Source organism: Eretmochelys imbricata, chromosome 2 (assembly GCF_965152235.1).
Source record: "Eretmochelys imbricata isolate rEreImb1 chromosome 2, rEreImb1.hap1, whole genome shotgun sequence".
Classification (NCBI taxonomy): domain Eukaryota; kingdom Metazoa; phylum Chordata; order Testudines; family Cheloniidae; genus Eretmochelys; species Eretmochelys imbricata.
The window spans coordinates 116,097,167-116,113,539 of NC_135573.1; the positions used below are offsets into that span (position 1 = coordinate 116,097,167).

General features: G+C 42.8%; 1 protein-coding gene across 1 annotated transcript in view; it reads right to left on the reverse strand.

The window, feature by feature from the left end:
- BMP6 (bone morphogenetic protein 6) overlaps window positions 1–16,111 on the reverse strand; it is a 165,368-nt gene extending 149,257 nt beyond the window's left edge. Inside the window, exon 1 of the mRNA XM_077810662.1 lies at window positions 15,571–16,111. Within this exon, the coding sequence (XP_077666788.1) occupies window positions 15,571–16,111 (541 nt within the window). The remainder of the gene's footprint in view (window positions 1–15,570) is intronic.
- Window positions 16,112–16,373: the final 262 nt, after the last annotated feature.

Below are 16,373 nucleotides of genomic sequence, written 5' to 3' on the forward strand. Positions count from 1 at the left end.
TCCACCCCTTCGACAACTTCCAAAATTACAGCTAGACTTAACCACAGCTATGAGAGTCTACACTGCCCTGCACTCTTATCTTCTTTCCCACCAAGCCTTTTGTGTGTGTTGTAAATTGATATTTAATAAAAACAAACTCTGTAGGAGACAAATAGAGATTGGTTGTTGCTGCTGTAGCGATTTGATAATTTGCTGACTACAAATCACAGTCAGGAATCATCACAATTTTCAAGCAAGGCAGCAAGTTAACAAAGCATGGCAAAATGCTGTATAGAAAGACACATTGCTGGTGCTCATTGTCAAAATGGTGCCTCAAAGCTTCCCTGATTCGAATATCCCCCTAGTGTGCAGCTCTCAGCGCCCTGGTATCTGGCTGCTCAAATTCAGCAGCCAGGCAATCCGCCTCTGCGCTACAACCCAGGGAAACTTTTCACCCTTAGCCTCACAAATATTATGGAGCACACAGGAGGCTGCTATGACCATAGTAATATTTTCCTCTTTTAGGTCTAACCTGCCATACAGGCAGTAACAGTGTGCTTTTAATCTGCCCAAGGCACATTCCACTGTCATTCTGCACCTGCTCAGCCTATTGTTGAAACACTCCTTCCTCCTGTCCAGGTTTCCCGTGTAAGGCTTCATGAGCCATGGGAGTAAGGGGTATGCCAGGTCTCCCAGGATGACTATGGGCATTTCAACATCCCCCACTGGAATCTTCTGCCCTGGAAAGAAAGTCCCTGCTTGCAGCTTTCTGTACAGGCCAGGGTTCCTGAAGATGCATGCATCATGCACCTTCCCAGACCAGCCTGTGCTGATGACAGAGAAACACCCACAGTAATCCACAAGCACCTGCAGTATCATAGAGAAGTACCCCTTCCTATTGATGTACTCCATCACAAGATGGTCCAGGGCCAGAATTGGGCTGTGTGCCACCTATCACGCTGCTGCAGTTAGGGAATCTCATTGCCACAAAGCCATCCACTATTTCACGCACATTGCCAAGAGTCACAGTCCTTCGTAGCAGGAGGCGATTAATGGCCCTGCGCACTTGCGTTAACACAGCCCCTTCGGTGTACTTCCCGATTCCAAACTGATTCGTGACCAAATGGTAGCAGTCTGGGGTTACCAGCTTCCACACAGCAATTACCATGCGCTTCTCTTCCGAGAGGGCAGCTCTCATTTTGGTGTCCCTGCACCACAGTGCTGGGGTGAGCTCCGAGCACAGTGCCTAGAAGGTGGCTTTCCTCACAGAAAGTTCTGCAGCCACTGCTCATCATCCCAGACCCGCATAATGATGTGATCCCACCACTCAGTGCTTGTTTCCTGAGCCCAAAACCGACAGTTCACCGTGTTCAGCTGCTCCATGAATGCCAAAAGTAATCTGAGGAGTACTTGTGGCACCTACTGTGGATATGCTCCGCCGACAAAAGGAGCATTGTGTGAACATGCACAAGCAATGTAATTATATCAGTTGACAAAACTGTGTAGTATAGACAAGGTCATAGCAAAACAAGGCAATTTGTTCATCAGCAAGGAGAAGACAACATATATGCCTATCACTCTCCCAAAACCAACCATCAGAGTAGATGGAGGAACATTAGAACTAGTAAGGCATTTTACAGATCTAGGGAGTGAGATGTGCAATGATGGTAATACTCCATGCTTGATGTCAAGCAACAAATATCAAAAGCAGCAAACAATTTTCATGAACTTGAAAAGATTTAGAAAAGTAGCGTGATTGGCACTGATACAAAAAGTCATTGAAATCTACAATGGAAACTGAAAAGAAGAAAATGAACTCATTCCGAAGTAAATGCCTCCAAAAGATCTTCAAAGTCATTGGAAAGAGTTTCTTGCAACATCAGAAATTCTAAGGAAAGCAAATCAACCTAAAGAATCAAACATGTAAGATAACAACAGATATATTTAGGACATGCTTTAAAGGCACCACCAGCACAACTTGCACATCAGGCGATAATATGGACACCACCTGGAAGAGAAAAAGAGGATGATGTAGAGAAACATTATGCAGAACTACAGAGAAAGACTTAATCCATCAACAGGACACTCAGAATCCTTAAGAGACCAGCACAAGACTAAAATAAAAGGTGGAAATTGGTGTATCCCCTATGCGCAGGAGGAAAAGGATGTAAGAATGAGTCTAATGAGAATTCCTGGGTTTTTTAAGACCTTCCAATAAGTGACATTAGGAACTGAAGGTAGATTTTACAGTTCCACTGGCTTGCCATTGTTTACAAGTCTTTTGCATACTTGCCAATACAATAATGGGGAGTGTGGATCAGTGGTTAGAGCAAGGACTGGAAGTCAGGACTTCTGGGTTCTCTCCACTGCTCTGCTATCAATTTTCATGGGTGACCGTGGGGAAGTCACAAATGCCATGCCTCATATTAGCCATTTGGAAAAGGAGTATAATAGATATTTACCTTCCTCAGAGCAAGTTGAGGCTTAATTAAATGTTTCTGAAGTGTTCTGAGAACCTTGGATGAAAGAAAGTAAGATCCTTAGACTTTCTAGTAAGTAATAAACTTTCCATACACTGCAGGGTGGAACATTTTGGATTGGATTGCTGTTACAGTCACTAAAAACCATAAGCATAAAAACCACTACACACCAGAAACGAAATATAGACATCTCTAAATGTGAACTATCCTTTATCGTACTACATGCATGTATATTTTGTTTCTGGCTATCCCCTATAGCATATTAAATAGAAATCTCCTTAAATATGAAAGATTTTTCTCCTCTGCAATTTGTTTTATTTTTAAAGGGAGAAACATTTGAAAGGGGAAGCCAAGAGACTCAATCACTGAAGCTTACAGAGAACATAAAGCAAATGTTGGCAGGACACGCATGTTTATCCTTTTCATATACTGTTTAAATTATTGTTATAAACAAATCATTATCTTGTATAGCCACTGCTTGGTCCCTTTCATGTCAAAGACTTCTGATGTTACAATAATTAACTAAGAAGGTCTGTAACTTTGCATTCAAAAGAATAGCCATGAGGATGGAAGGGGTAGAGGGTTTGTGGGAGACGAAAAATTGCCTTTTTGCAACTGAGACTTCAATTTTCAAATTTCATTGTCCAAATTAGGCACTCATATTCTATGTCTGGGAATCAAGTCTATGCTTAGGCATTCAGATATCATTTTTCTATACATAACTACTGATTAAAATGTCCAAATTTTAAAACTGTGTTTGTGGTATTTTGTATTAAAATCAAATCTGCTAAATATGTAATGTGAGAATGACAGCACTCTTGATGATCAGAAGCTTTACTAGGTCAGTTCCAACTTCATTGTGAAGAAGATGCTTATAAAGAAAACCAAACACACAGAGAGATACACATCCCTTTTGTAGTTCAAATATGCAACTTGGATTGGGAATTCTATTTTTCCAAAGCCATTATTGATGTAAAATAATAATAATTAATAATAAATAAAAGTTGGCCTGGTAGCGCTATGCTTTAGTATTCTTTGCTGCCATGCAAAAGACACAGGTTTGATCCCTTCTCCTCCACCGTCCATGCTGGACTGGGAGCATTATTGTGACAGCATGATATTTCCCTGGGAAAGGGAATGCCTGGAATTGCTCCGCAGCAACCTAGTGGCTGTGCTAGATGTTCTATTTATGGGTTTCAAAGGGAGTCTCATCTAGCCTTCCTCATTCAAGACAGGTCACCATAATGCAAGGCCTTGAGGGAGAAGTTGTCCATTCTGGAGGAGCCCCTTGTTCACAAAGCTAGATGAGACGTTTCAGTCAATGTTGTGCAATAATGAAAATCTGTATAAATAAAATGTGCATAGTAACGCTGCATTGGTAACTGTTGTCTCTCTCTCTTTCATTATTTAAATACACACACACACTTTGTCAAGATTAAGTGGGATTGAAACAGCATAATGGGAATCAGTAGGAGGGAAGAAACAGTGCTGAAAAAAAATCTACAGTGAAGTGATATCAAAAAAATTACCTTTTCAACCCCCCTACCCCTTTTAATTTGTGCATATTCATTTGGTAACATCCAAATCCACCTTTCTCAAGAAGAGAAATTCTGCTGATCAAAACCACATTTAAATGGCACTAAAAAAGCAACTGTTACTTCATTCCAAGGCACAGGTCTATATTGCAGACATTTCACTATGTCTGAAAAATATTAGTCACACTACAATGAGTGTCCAATTCTAAACAACTTCTATACTGTAGTCTATAAAAAGACAGGCAGACTAGTATTTCTCATGTTGTATGAGCTTGCTACAATTTAACCTTTTTCTTAACCTATTTGGACAATTTTCAGCAGGCTTTTTGGATTTGCTGCTAAAAAATTTATTCTCACAGATTCATATCTCAAACAGTCTGGAAACTCAAGGGATTCTCGAGATACAGTCATGCAATTATGCACCTCTGTTTCAGACAAACTAGAGCCCCTTTTCTCCAACACCTCTTTGCTCATGGCTGTGAATATCGCAACCTTTCTCGGAGCTTTGATCTGTTTTCATTTTTAAGTGCTCCTTGTAGCCTAGTTGGGAGCTCAGTGACTTTGCTTCAATAGACATTATGTCACCCTTTAGCACATATGTAAACAGAGTGTCTAACATCTTTATAGTATAAGCCAGGCAAGTGTAATGCAAAGAAACTGACAAGATAAGTATGCATCTGCACCTGCATAAAGCAATATACTACTAATATGAACACTTATGTTGTATACATTTTTAATGCACTTTATGACAAAGAAATTGTGACTCATAAAGCAAGATTTTACCTTGATTAAATATATCTTATGTTTACACAGAGGCTACAAATAACTGATACGTTCTTGTCTTCTTATTGTAAAAGAAACATTAGAAAAAAGATGAAATGATACATCCTTGCAGTACTGTTTAAAACACTTTCTTCTTTAATACTGGCAAATCTTGATTCCTGCAGCACAAGTGTTCAAACTGTCTTGATTAATTTGCAAAGCCACTCAAGCTGTACAGTACATTTATACACTGCACAGATTGCAAACACTGTGCTTCTGTATTCTAAGTAGGCATTTTCAAAATGATTCTATTTATACACAAATATTTGATCGACCAATATTCTGAGTTTATATGGAGCCAACTGTTCTGAACTCTGGTTAGACTAGGCATTAGTGCAGAACATCAGGTGATACCACTGGAAGTTTTTAAGGGGAAGTTCATAGGGAAATGTATTCTTGAGATTAACACTACATTGGATCAAGACAGTCATGTGCAGAACTCTTAAAAACACAGCTACTGTTTCAATTTGCAGAACACTTAGGCCGGAGGTCGGCAACCTTTCAGAAGTGGTGTGCCAAGTCTTCATTTATTCACTCTAATTTAAGGTTTTGCGTGCCAGTAATACATTTTAACGTTTTTAGAAGGTCTCTTTCTATAAGTCTATAATATATAATTAACTATTGTTGTATGTAAAGTAAATAAGGTTTTTTAAATGTTTAAGAAGCTTCATTTAAAATTAAATTAAAATGCAGAGCTCCCCGGACCGGTGGCCAGTGTGAGTGCCACTGAAATCGAGTGCCATAGGTTGCCTACCCCTGACTTAGGCTATGTCTACGCTAGACTTTTTTGCCAAAAAAAAAAAAAAAAAAATCCCACTGTTGCTAGCACTAATTCAGTTCTATCATTGTTAGCCACAGTGAGTATGCTAGTATAGGAAGGGCTCCAGGAAACCACTGAGTTGATTAACTGTGCTCACAGTAGGTACAGACAACATTGGATTAAAACACCATGGCTGCCAGCCATGGCTGCCAGTTACTTACTTGGTTACTTAGTCATCCCACCATTTCTGTCCCCAGTGAAACTGAACTCAATAAGGTTGCAGAGGGGTAACTAACTATCTTCACTGGAGTTGAGCAAAGGAAACTGAAGGTAGCATTTGGCCCTGCAACTGGAACTGGGTTAATAATTCTGTGGGAACAGAATTCTACTCACTGTCAGAACTGTTCTACTTGCTCCTGTTACCTATCACTACAGAGATGGCAGATAAAGGGTAAAGTTTCCACAAGTGCCGTTTCAGACACTTAGGACCCTAAGTCTCTCATTGTGTTTGAATGATTCAGGCTCCTCAGGCTCTGATCCAAAGCTCATTGAAGTCAATGGGAATTTTCCTATTGAGTGCAATGGGTTTTGGTTCAGACCACATATGTCCAAGTCATTTTTGAAATGGACTTCAACTTCTAAGTTACTTACACACTTCTGAAAATGTCACCCCAACATTTATTTATGTCACCAAAGGAAGCAATGCTGAATGCACAGATCGCAGCTCTGTTAAGCAACAAGATGTCTCCATATAACACAAACTGCAATTTAAAGGGGAAATATTTACATTCTCTCTCCAAAAATAAATAAATAACCATGCACCTCTCTGCCCCAGCCTTAGATCCTATACATACTCCCAAATAAAAAGGGGCTTAATCCAAACAAAATGCCTGGCCACCAAAACATCAAAATCTGTTCTTGAATACTACAAGCCTCAAGCAAGTAGAATGGTCCTTAATGATTTTGTGGAGGTCAAAAATGGACAGTTCAGACAAATCAGGAGACATGGACCCATGAATTGGCAAACCAGAATTTGTAGATCATTTTAGAAGTGTTTGCAGAATAACATGACTTAGGTCAGCAGTAAATTTGGTCTACAATATGAGTGAATACTGTGACATTTTGGGGATCACCCAGCCCCGTAAAGAGTTCTGTTATTGCCTGCCTTTTCCTTTGGGTGCCTTAATGCTCTGCTGCTATAGCTCAGAACTTTGACACCAGTAGCCAGCCTTCAAGCATGAAGGTCTCATCTTGGCTTCCATCCACCTACTTACTCTTTGCAGGATGACCTCAATGACCCCTTCTGGTCTCATGTCTCCCCAAATGCATCCCCCAAGTTCTTAACTACCGGACACTCAGACTTCTCTCTTCTGATTCATCATTCATCTCTGAAGGAGTGAATCCTGCCCCCAAGTCATCAATCCACTCAGGGCTGCACACTGCACTCAGGTTGCACAACAGGGACTTGCTTCAGGTAAAAATAAATTAAAAGTTTATTTAATAGATAAATCTCACAGATTCAAAGGTGAAATAATAAGGAAAAAATGCATACAAGTTACACAGAAGACCATAAAGACAAAACTTCAGGCTTTACACTTCTATGTTAGCTAAATTCCCTGCTCTAATACAAGTTACCTACTGCCTCTGAACAGTTTTCTAGCATGGCTTCTGTCCTAGAGGATATCCAGTGTTTCAGGGACCACACCCCACTTTGATGCTGGCCCTCAGTTTCTGGTTAGCCTTCACTTCAAACCTCTTCCCTTTTAACAGGGTTTGCAGGTCAGAGGGGGAGGGAATTTGTTTTTTTCCTTTCTCTCAGACATGGTAATTCATGGTTACACAGAGGAGGAAAACTCCCTCCTCCCTTAGTTTTCCAGGACTGAGTTTTTCTTTTCAGGTTCAATGTCTTTCTATTAATTTTAATGGTCTACCACTGACTTTCCCTCGGTTGTACAATGCTACATGCGTGGAGTTAGTTTTATGTAAACAACTAGAGTGGGAGGTGCTCCTCCTTGCCTGATTGCTTCCCCACACTGCTGTGAGGTGATGCTGTAGCTGCACCCTGGTTACAATAACAATTTTCTATACATATATACACATGCATAACCACAGCCTGTACACATCTCCTAATGACCATCAAGTTCAGAGTATTACCCACTTCCATAAAAGACCTTACTTAACATATATTTATACACAATAACATTGTATACAGCCAGCTGATTCAATTGCTTATTCTTCGGGGTTCAGATCCCCTGTTCTCTCCTTTAGGCGTCTGGACTCTGATTGTCACAAATATTAAGAGCACAAAAGCCATGAACAATAGCACTGCAACTATCAAGCCCATTTTTAATAAATGAGTAGAGTTAAGAAACAGCTCCTGATGGCTGATACTGCCACCTTAGGGCTTGATTCTGTCACGTTTACTCAATTTGACCACACTTCTGAAAAAATCAGGCCACTTATTTAAGTAACAGTTCCTTGAAAACTTGCACTTGAGTCCACCAAGCAATCCCAAGATTCTCAATGGAAACAGCAAACAAGAGACCTCTCCTATCAAACTACAAGCCACGAAAGCTAGAAATTTGGGCCTATAAAAGACACATCATAACAAATCTTGCATCCAGCCACCCAAGAGTAAATTTCAGATAGGCAACTTGACAAGAAGGTTATTATTCCAACATATTGTAAAAAATGACTAATTTAAGAATCATCTCCATAATGGCATCAGCCCAAATCATGCCACCTAATAATGGCAAAAGCAAAAGGAGTTGGAAGGAAATCTAAATTGGGAACAATTGCAGTTCAGTACTCAGTGGCCAGCTATTGGTGTAGCTACATCACTGCTGATCCCTACATATAGACAAGAGCAAGCTGGGGTTTGCACTAATTTCGTTATTTGAGGCTATTCTCATTAGAAGAGTGCTCTGCTCTATGTTAATAGATATGTAAATAGTCCATAGATAAGGTTTAATTAGATAGTGCTCAAGAATATGTAGCAAAGTTCCTGGGTTTTCTGGAACCAATAAAACTTGATGTTGGGTATTGCAAATGGACTACTTTTGCGCAGCTCTTTACATCAGCTCTTAACAACAAGGTTACATAAGTGTCGACAATTTGCCTGGAGTTAGACAGTTTCCAGTTACATAAAATTTGTTGTGTGATGGTAGAACAATAAAAATTCATTGTTATAAATAATCAAATAGAGGTGCTTATTGGAAGTAGATTAATCATACTTAAAGAGGTCTACTGTTTGGGAAACAGCAGAGATAATCAATGGGGCTTTCTTCTTTCTCTTAAGGAATGAATACTTTGCTCTAACTTCTTAAATTGTTCAAATTAGTAAAGATGTAAGATTCCGTAGCACTAACTACCCCTCTCAATTACATGGGTAGTCTGGGCATCTCTCTTTCCTTATTTAAGTTAAAAACACAATGTACAATGTTCACATTTTAAACTAAATGCAGGAATATTGTTGTTTTGATGGTGCTGGACTAGATTCAACAAGGACTTACACCAACATAAACCCTGGTGCAGTTCCCCAGCGGCAGAAAGTCACGTAGAGCCAGGTGGCTTCAGCACAAGACATCCACAATCTCCTTCATGGCATAGCAGCCATAAGGGTCCAAGACAGTCCAAAAAGACATCAAAGCTGGCCAGGAAATGGGCTTGACCAGAGCAGCCAACAAATGTGAAGATTCAGTGCCCCTCCTCATTGTGCTCCTGAACCTTGCCTCCTCCCCTTTCATTTTGGAATGTCCACATGTATAAAATGTAATAAAGAGCGTGAAGAAGAATTTTTTCACAGGACTCGTCTAGTAGAGGTGTTTGAAGCTCAAAGAAAAGTAACATGTCTGACACTGTCCAGGTTCTATCTCACTGCCACAGACAGTAAGAGGGATCTGAGGGAGGGCTGTGGCTGCTCCACCTTCTGTGCCCTCACACAGGAGCATGAGAAGAAGGAACAGGGCGCAGGCATTTCCTGATGGACACTGTTATTAAAAAAAAATTAATCTTGCATGCATGAGACATGTGAGCACCTACAATAGGATCCACACTCACAGAAGAATTTATATTTCTGATTCTATTAAAATGACTCTAAAGGACACTCCAATTTCTTTTGTAGTCACTACTTTACCAGTAGTCAAAAGACAACACCTTTAAAAAACACTGACAATGCTGTTCAGAAAACCCTGGACTTCAGAAAAGCAGACTTTGACTCCCTCAGGGAACTGATGGGCAAGATCCCCTGGGAGAATAACATGAGGGAGAAAGGAGTCCAGGAGAGCTGGCTGTATTTTAAAGAATCCTTATTGAGGTTACAGGGACAAACCATCCCAATGTGTGGAAAGAATAGTAAATATGGCAGGCGACCAGCTTGGCTTAACAGTGAAATCCTTGCTGATCTTAAACACAAAAAAGAGGCTTACAAGAAGTGGAAGATTGGACAAATGACCAGGGATGAGTATATAAATATTGCTTGGGCATGTAGCAATGGAATCAGGAAGGCTAAATCACACCTGGAGTTGCAGCCAGCGAGGGATGTTAAGAGTAACAAGAAGGGTTTCTTCAGGTATGTTGGCAATAAGAAGAAAGCCAAGGAAAGTGTGGGCCCCTTACTAAATGAGGGAGGCAACCTAGTGACAGAGGATGTGGAAAAAGCTAATGTACTCAATGCTTTTTTTTGCCTCTGTCTTCACGAACAAGGTCAGCTCCCAGACTACTGCACTGGGCAGCACAGCATGGGGAGGAGGTGGCCAGCCCTCTGTGAAGGAAGAAGTGGTTCGGGACTATTTAGAAAAACTGGACGTGCACAAGTCCATGGGGCCGGATGCATTGCATCCGAGAGTGCTAAAGGAATTGGCGGATGTGATTGAAGAGCCATTGGCCATTATCTTTGAAAACTCATGGCGATCGAGGGAAGTCCCGGAAGATTGGAAAAAGGCTAATGTAGTGCCCATCTTTAAAAAAGGGAAGAAGGAGGATCCTGGGAACTACAGGCCGGTCAGCCTCACCTCAGTCCCTGGAAAAATCATGGAGCATGTCCTCAAGGAATCAATTCTGAAGCACTTAGATGAGAGGAAAGTGATCAGGAACAGTCAGCATGGATTCACCAAGGGAAAGTCATGCCTGACTAATCTAATTGCCTTCTATGATGAGATAACTGGTTCTGTGGATAAAGGGACAGCAGTGGACGTGTTATTCCTCGACTTTAGCAAAGCTTTTGACACGGTCTCCCACAGTATTCTTGTCAGCAAGTTAAAGAAGTATGTGCTGGATGGATGCACTACAAGGTGGTAGAAAGTTGGCTAGATTGTCGGGCTCAATGGGTAGTGATCAATGGCTCCATGTCTAGTTGGCAGCCGGTGTCAAGTGGAGTGCCCCAAGGGTCAGTCCTGGGGCCGGTTTTGTTCAATATCTTCATTAATGATCTGGAGGATGGTGTTGATTGCACCCTCAGCAAGTTTGCGGATGACACTAAACTGGGAGGAGTGGTAGATATGCTGGAGGGTAGGGATAGGATACAGAGGGACCTAGACAAATTGGAGGATTGGGCCAAAAGAAATCTGATGAGGTTCAACAAGGACAAGTGCAGAGTCCTGAACTTAGGACAGAAGAATACAATGCACCGCTACAGACTAGGAACCGAATGGCTAGGCAGCAGTTCTGCAGAGAAGGACCTAGGGGTGATAGTGGACAAGAAGCTGGATATGAGTCAACAGTGTGCACTTGTTGCCAAGAAGGCCAATGGCATTTAGGGGTGTATAAGTAGGGGCATTGCCAGCAGATCAAGGGACGTGATCGTTCCCCTCTATTCGACATTGGTGAGGCCTCATCTGGAGTACTGTGTCCAGTTTTGGGCCCCACACTACAAGAAGGATGTGGAGAAATTGGAGAGAGTCCAGCGAAGGGCAACAAAAATGATTAGGGGACTGGAACACATGACTTATGAGGAGAGGCTGAGGGAACTGGGATTCTTTAGTCTACGGAAGAGAAGAATGAGGGGGGATTTGATAGCCGCTTTTAACTACCTGAAAGGTGCATCCAAAGAGGATGGATCTAGACTATTCTCAGTGATAGCAGATGACAGGACAAGGAGTAATGGTCTCAAGTTGCAGTGGGGGAGGTTTAGGTTGGATATTAGGAAAAACTTTTTCACTAGGAGGGTGGTGAAACACTGGAATGCGTTACCTAGGGAGGTGGTGGAATCCCCTTCCTTAAAAGTTTTTAAGGTCAGGCTTGACAAAGCCCTGGCTGGTATGATTTAGTTGGGATTGGTCATGCTCTGAGCAGGGGGTTGGACTAGATGGCCTCCAGAGGTCCCTTCCAACTCTGTTATTCTATGATTCTATGATTCTATGAAAAGTAGCCTTTCTATTTCGTTAGCATCCACTTATTGGAGTCCTGATCACATGCAAGTACCAGGAAAATCATTTTGGTGGTGATTGCAGGTGAAGAGAATTCAACTATGAGTTTTGGCAGTTTTTTGGTATATACCTCATAGGAGCATTGAAAAACACTGAAATCCTGTACATTTTTGCTGCTTTTTCCTAGGATATACCATACCAATACCCATTTTCATAAGCAGCAATTCAGGCTGGTCTTTCTCCCATCAGAACTTGTCTCTATCTTATGCTATATCAGTAAGCTTCCTGTTATTTTGCATTATAAATTATCATTCAGTTGAAAAGAGTAGACATTAGTACATTTGCAAGAGACCAAGACATCCCAAGAGGCAATAAATGCAACACCAATTGCTCAATCTCAGTCTGTTGATCTATGAACAGTTTAATAACAGACAACGATTATAAGTGTCATTATCTTTTATGACTAGCAACTTGGATGTTGGTGAGAAATTTCTAATGTTGATTCATACTTCCTGATACTCATAGCTAGCATTTTAACTGTTATTTCAATATATTACATGAATAATTTCCCCTGGTCATTATGTAAGTGTCTGGATCCAAATTATTTGAACTGATTTGAACCTAATGAATGCTTTGGCTCACAACAGAAAACAGTGCTTTTACTGTACAGAGGGGAGTATCAATCTCTCCAATAATTTTCCTCAAAGGCTTTATCCAGCAAAGTGTTAAACAACTTGCCCAAAGTGCCCACTGAAGTCAATAAGTGTTGCAGGTGCTCAACGCTTCTGGGAATTGGTGAGCCCCTTGCAGGACCAAACCCGTAAGCCAAAATGTATAAAAATAAGGTGGTGGCAGCAATGTGGCATCCTCCCCTCTATTCTGCAAAGCTCACTTGCCTGAACTACATGCAGTCAGGCTTCTGTGGGTTTGGGAGAAGCCCCGCTGGTTGGAAAGTAGATGGAACTAGAAAAGCGCTACTCTCCACAGCATCCTTCTCCTGGAATTCCTAGAGTAAAATAACCCTGTGCTCATTAATTTACACACATTCCTGCTATATGCCCTAGAGAACCCTAGTGGCAAGGAAAAGAGCCAGCAATAGTTGGGAATGCCCTGGCAGCTGACAGTGTTGCCAAAGCAAACTGGGCAGGCAGAGAGTGGCGGGGAAGCTCTGAGCCACTGCATATTTGCCCAAGGTTCCATAGAATTTCCCCACCAATTTCAGAGCATCCAGAGTTTAAGGCCATGCCCACTGTCTGCTCCTTTGGTGGCCAAACTCTGACAAGCAATCACATAAGGGGGCAGAAACTCCACGGTCTTAAGCCCATTGATTTTTCCATCTAACTTTGGCCCAAGAGTTTCTATAAGCGTGCATCATCCAGGCCTTGATTCAAAAAACACATGTACCTTTCTGTGGTAATAGTTTGACAGCTACATTTTTAAATTTTAGTTAACATATCATTGCTATAGATTAGGAAACTTGTGGAATGCTCAACAACACAATCTCTGAAGCAATCTCTTCCTGGATAAGAGTCATAGTTCTGCTACTTAATTCTAGGACCAACATTTATCAAAACATCTATTTTAAGATGACATTGAACCATCTTACTGTGAAGTCTAAACTTTACAGAACTTCATTAAAATGGAAATCACTTTGCACATTATCGTATTGGAATAATATTGGTGTTTCATTCTTCTTCACATTAAATGGAGTTTCACTATATCAGTTCCTTACAGTTGCATTCCACTGTATAAAACTTATTAACAAGTGTTTTCTGTTTTTCCATTGAAATTCTCTCTTTCGTGCATGGCACATTAATAACATTATGAAAATGAGATCTGTTTAAAAATAAGGTTGATGTCTAACAAAATGTATTTTAGCATCTCCCCATTATATATATCTTCCTATTGTGTTCCCAAGTGTCAGTCAGCATTCTTCTGGCAGAGGACTGGTACTCTTCATAGCCGGACCACAGCATTTTATAACCAAACAGAGGGATTGCTGCTGAGCAAGTCAAGGCATTCTTTGCTCCTGCTCCAAGACTATGCATGCACTGCCTGTGCAATACTGCTGGTTCCTGCCACAATTTGGGTGCAATTGACTACCATATATTTCATACAGTCAGATCTAAATATGTCTTTGTTCAGCACCTAAAACAAAGTGGTTTCAATCCAGATTAGGGCCTTTGGACACTATCATAATATAGATGTGAAATGATAATAAGCGATATTTAGTTATTTGAGGCCTAAGACTACAGGATACTACTCAATTCTGTTTGTTTTTATTAGAAAAGATGGTGTTGTATCCATACAACTCTAGTCTGTCACTGTTGTATCACTGGCCAAAAACTTTCAGAGGATGGGCAAGCGTTATACAGATGTGCACCACAGCTCTGCCAGTGCAATCCTAACCTGCAGAATGACTCTTGCTATTCTACTACTGGAACAGCTGTCCTAAACTGTGATTTAAATTGTCCAAAACTTTAAGGGTATCTTATGTCCTTCCACCTCACATTATTTTGCACTTATTGAAAACAACCAACTAACAGCAAACAAGTCTCTGAGGGGAAAAAGTTAATCATCAAGTTGGTGCATGTATCAGATTATCCAAATGTAATTTGAAAATCATCTTCAAAATTAAGTGAAATAGCAAAGGCCTGTTTAATCTTATTGAATTGAAAATAATTATGATTTGGCCTTCTGGATTATATCAAGTGCAGCATCACTTTAATAATACCTCATTTCTCTGGGGATATACTGTGCACTTGAAGTGAGATGGATTCAATGATCTGTTAGAAACTTTCCACCTTTATCTGCTACAATCCTATGTTAGTAACACAGTGCACATTCAATATAGCAAATGATGGGCAATTGGGGGGAAGGGGTTGTGTTTGTTTTTTTGCTTTGATCCCTGACAACATATTCATGTAGGCGGCTGTAACTAAACAGTAACTTGGGAACAAACATTGGTTTCTCAAGAATAAACACATTCATCCATCCAGGACCTCACTGCAAAATAAATAAATAAATGGGGCAGCGTATGTGTGCGCATTCACATGTACAACAGACAGCCAAGCCTGACTCCCCTGCTCCAGGCAAAAACTGTCAAACAAACAAACAAACAAACAAACGAAAAAGCGCCTCTCCCTACCAACTCACAGTCACTGAATGTTTTGCTGCCCTTAACTAATTAGCATTTGAAGATGCAAAGTGCTAGGTGAGTGCTCTCCTGCAGGGGCAAAAGAGGGAGAGCCCACCATGGAGCAGATTCCAGGGAGCGCTGAGCGGGTGCTTGTAAGAGGTTCAGGTAGCACCTTGCGCTGGGATGCAGTAAAGGGCCAGTACCGTGTCTAAGCAGCAGGGCCGTCTAGCGATTGCTAGGGAGAAGTTGAGTCAGCTCCGGTAAGATCTCCGCCACCCCGGAGAGAAGCGCAGCCCACCGCCGAGACACACCGATGTTCTTATCCCGGATTCACACCCAAGAGCCTCCAAATGCGGCTGATGGCTGGCTCTGCCCCCCCCCCCCCCAGCTCTCGCGCGGTGCCCACTTTCCGATGCCACCTGCTTCCACCGCCCAGATCACGTCTCCCCCTTGGCCCGCCCCTTGCCCCAGGCGGCCGCCTGACACTCACCCAGGTTCACAAAGCTCATGACCATGTCCGCATCGTTGAGGAAGGCGCTGTCCTGCGAGCTGGCCGAGGGGGAGCCGCCGCTGGGTCCCGGCTGGGAGATGAGGGTCTTGCGCTGCAGGGTGTGAGCGGTGTGGGGCTGCAGGCGGCGGCGCTCTGCCCCCGGCCCCTGCTCCTCCTCGCTGGACAGGGCATTGTACAGATCCAGCATGAAGAGAGGAGCCGAGTTGAGCCTGCCCGGCGGGGGCAGCAGCTGCTGCTGGGGAGGAGGCGGCCGCGGCTGCAGCCCATGCAGCGGCCGGGGCCGGTGCGGAAGCCCCAGCACGGACAGGATCTCCTTCTGCATCTCCCGCTTCTCGTGCGACTTGAGGCGCCGGTAGAAGAATCCCGGCGAGGGGGAGGCTGGAGGCTGCGGCTGCTCCCTGCTGCCGTCCGCCAGCAGCGCCCCCGCGGCGGGCAGCAGGGGCAGCGCGGGCGGCGGCGGGGAGCAGCAGCAGCTGCACAGCAGCCCCCCCCACCAAAGCCAGGCGAGCCTCAGAGGCATCGCTCCCAGCCGGGTGCTGCTGCGGCTGCTGCTGGCTCGCCTCTGAGGCAGACGAGGGATGCCCGGCTCCTTCTGTCCCCGGGCTCTGCTGCTCCCCCCCTCGGGAGTTAATTCATGAGTGTGGGGGGGGGGGAGGCGAGGGGGTTAAACCTTCCCTCTCTCTCGCATGGTCACTCTCTGCCCCCTCCCCCGGCCGCGCAGGCAGACCCCGAGGAAGGGCTGCGGTGGTAATGCGGGGGGGAGGACGGGGCAGCTCAGGTGC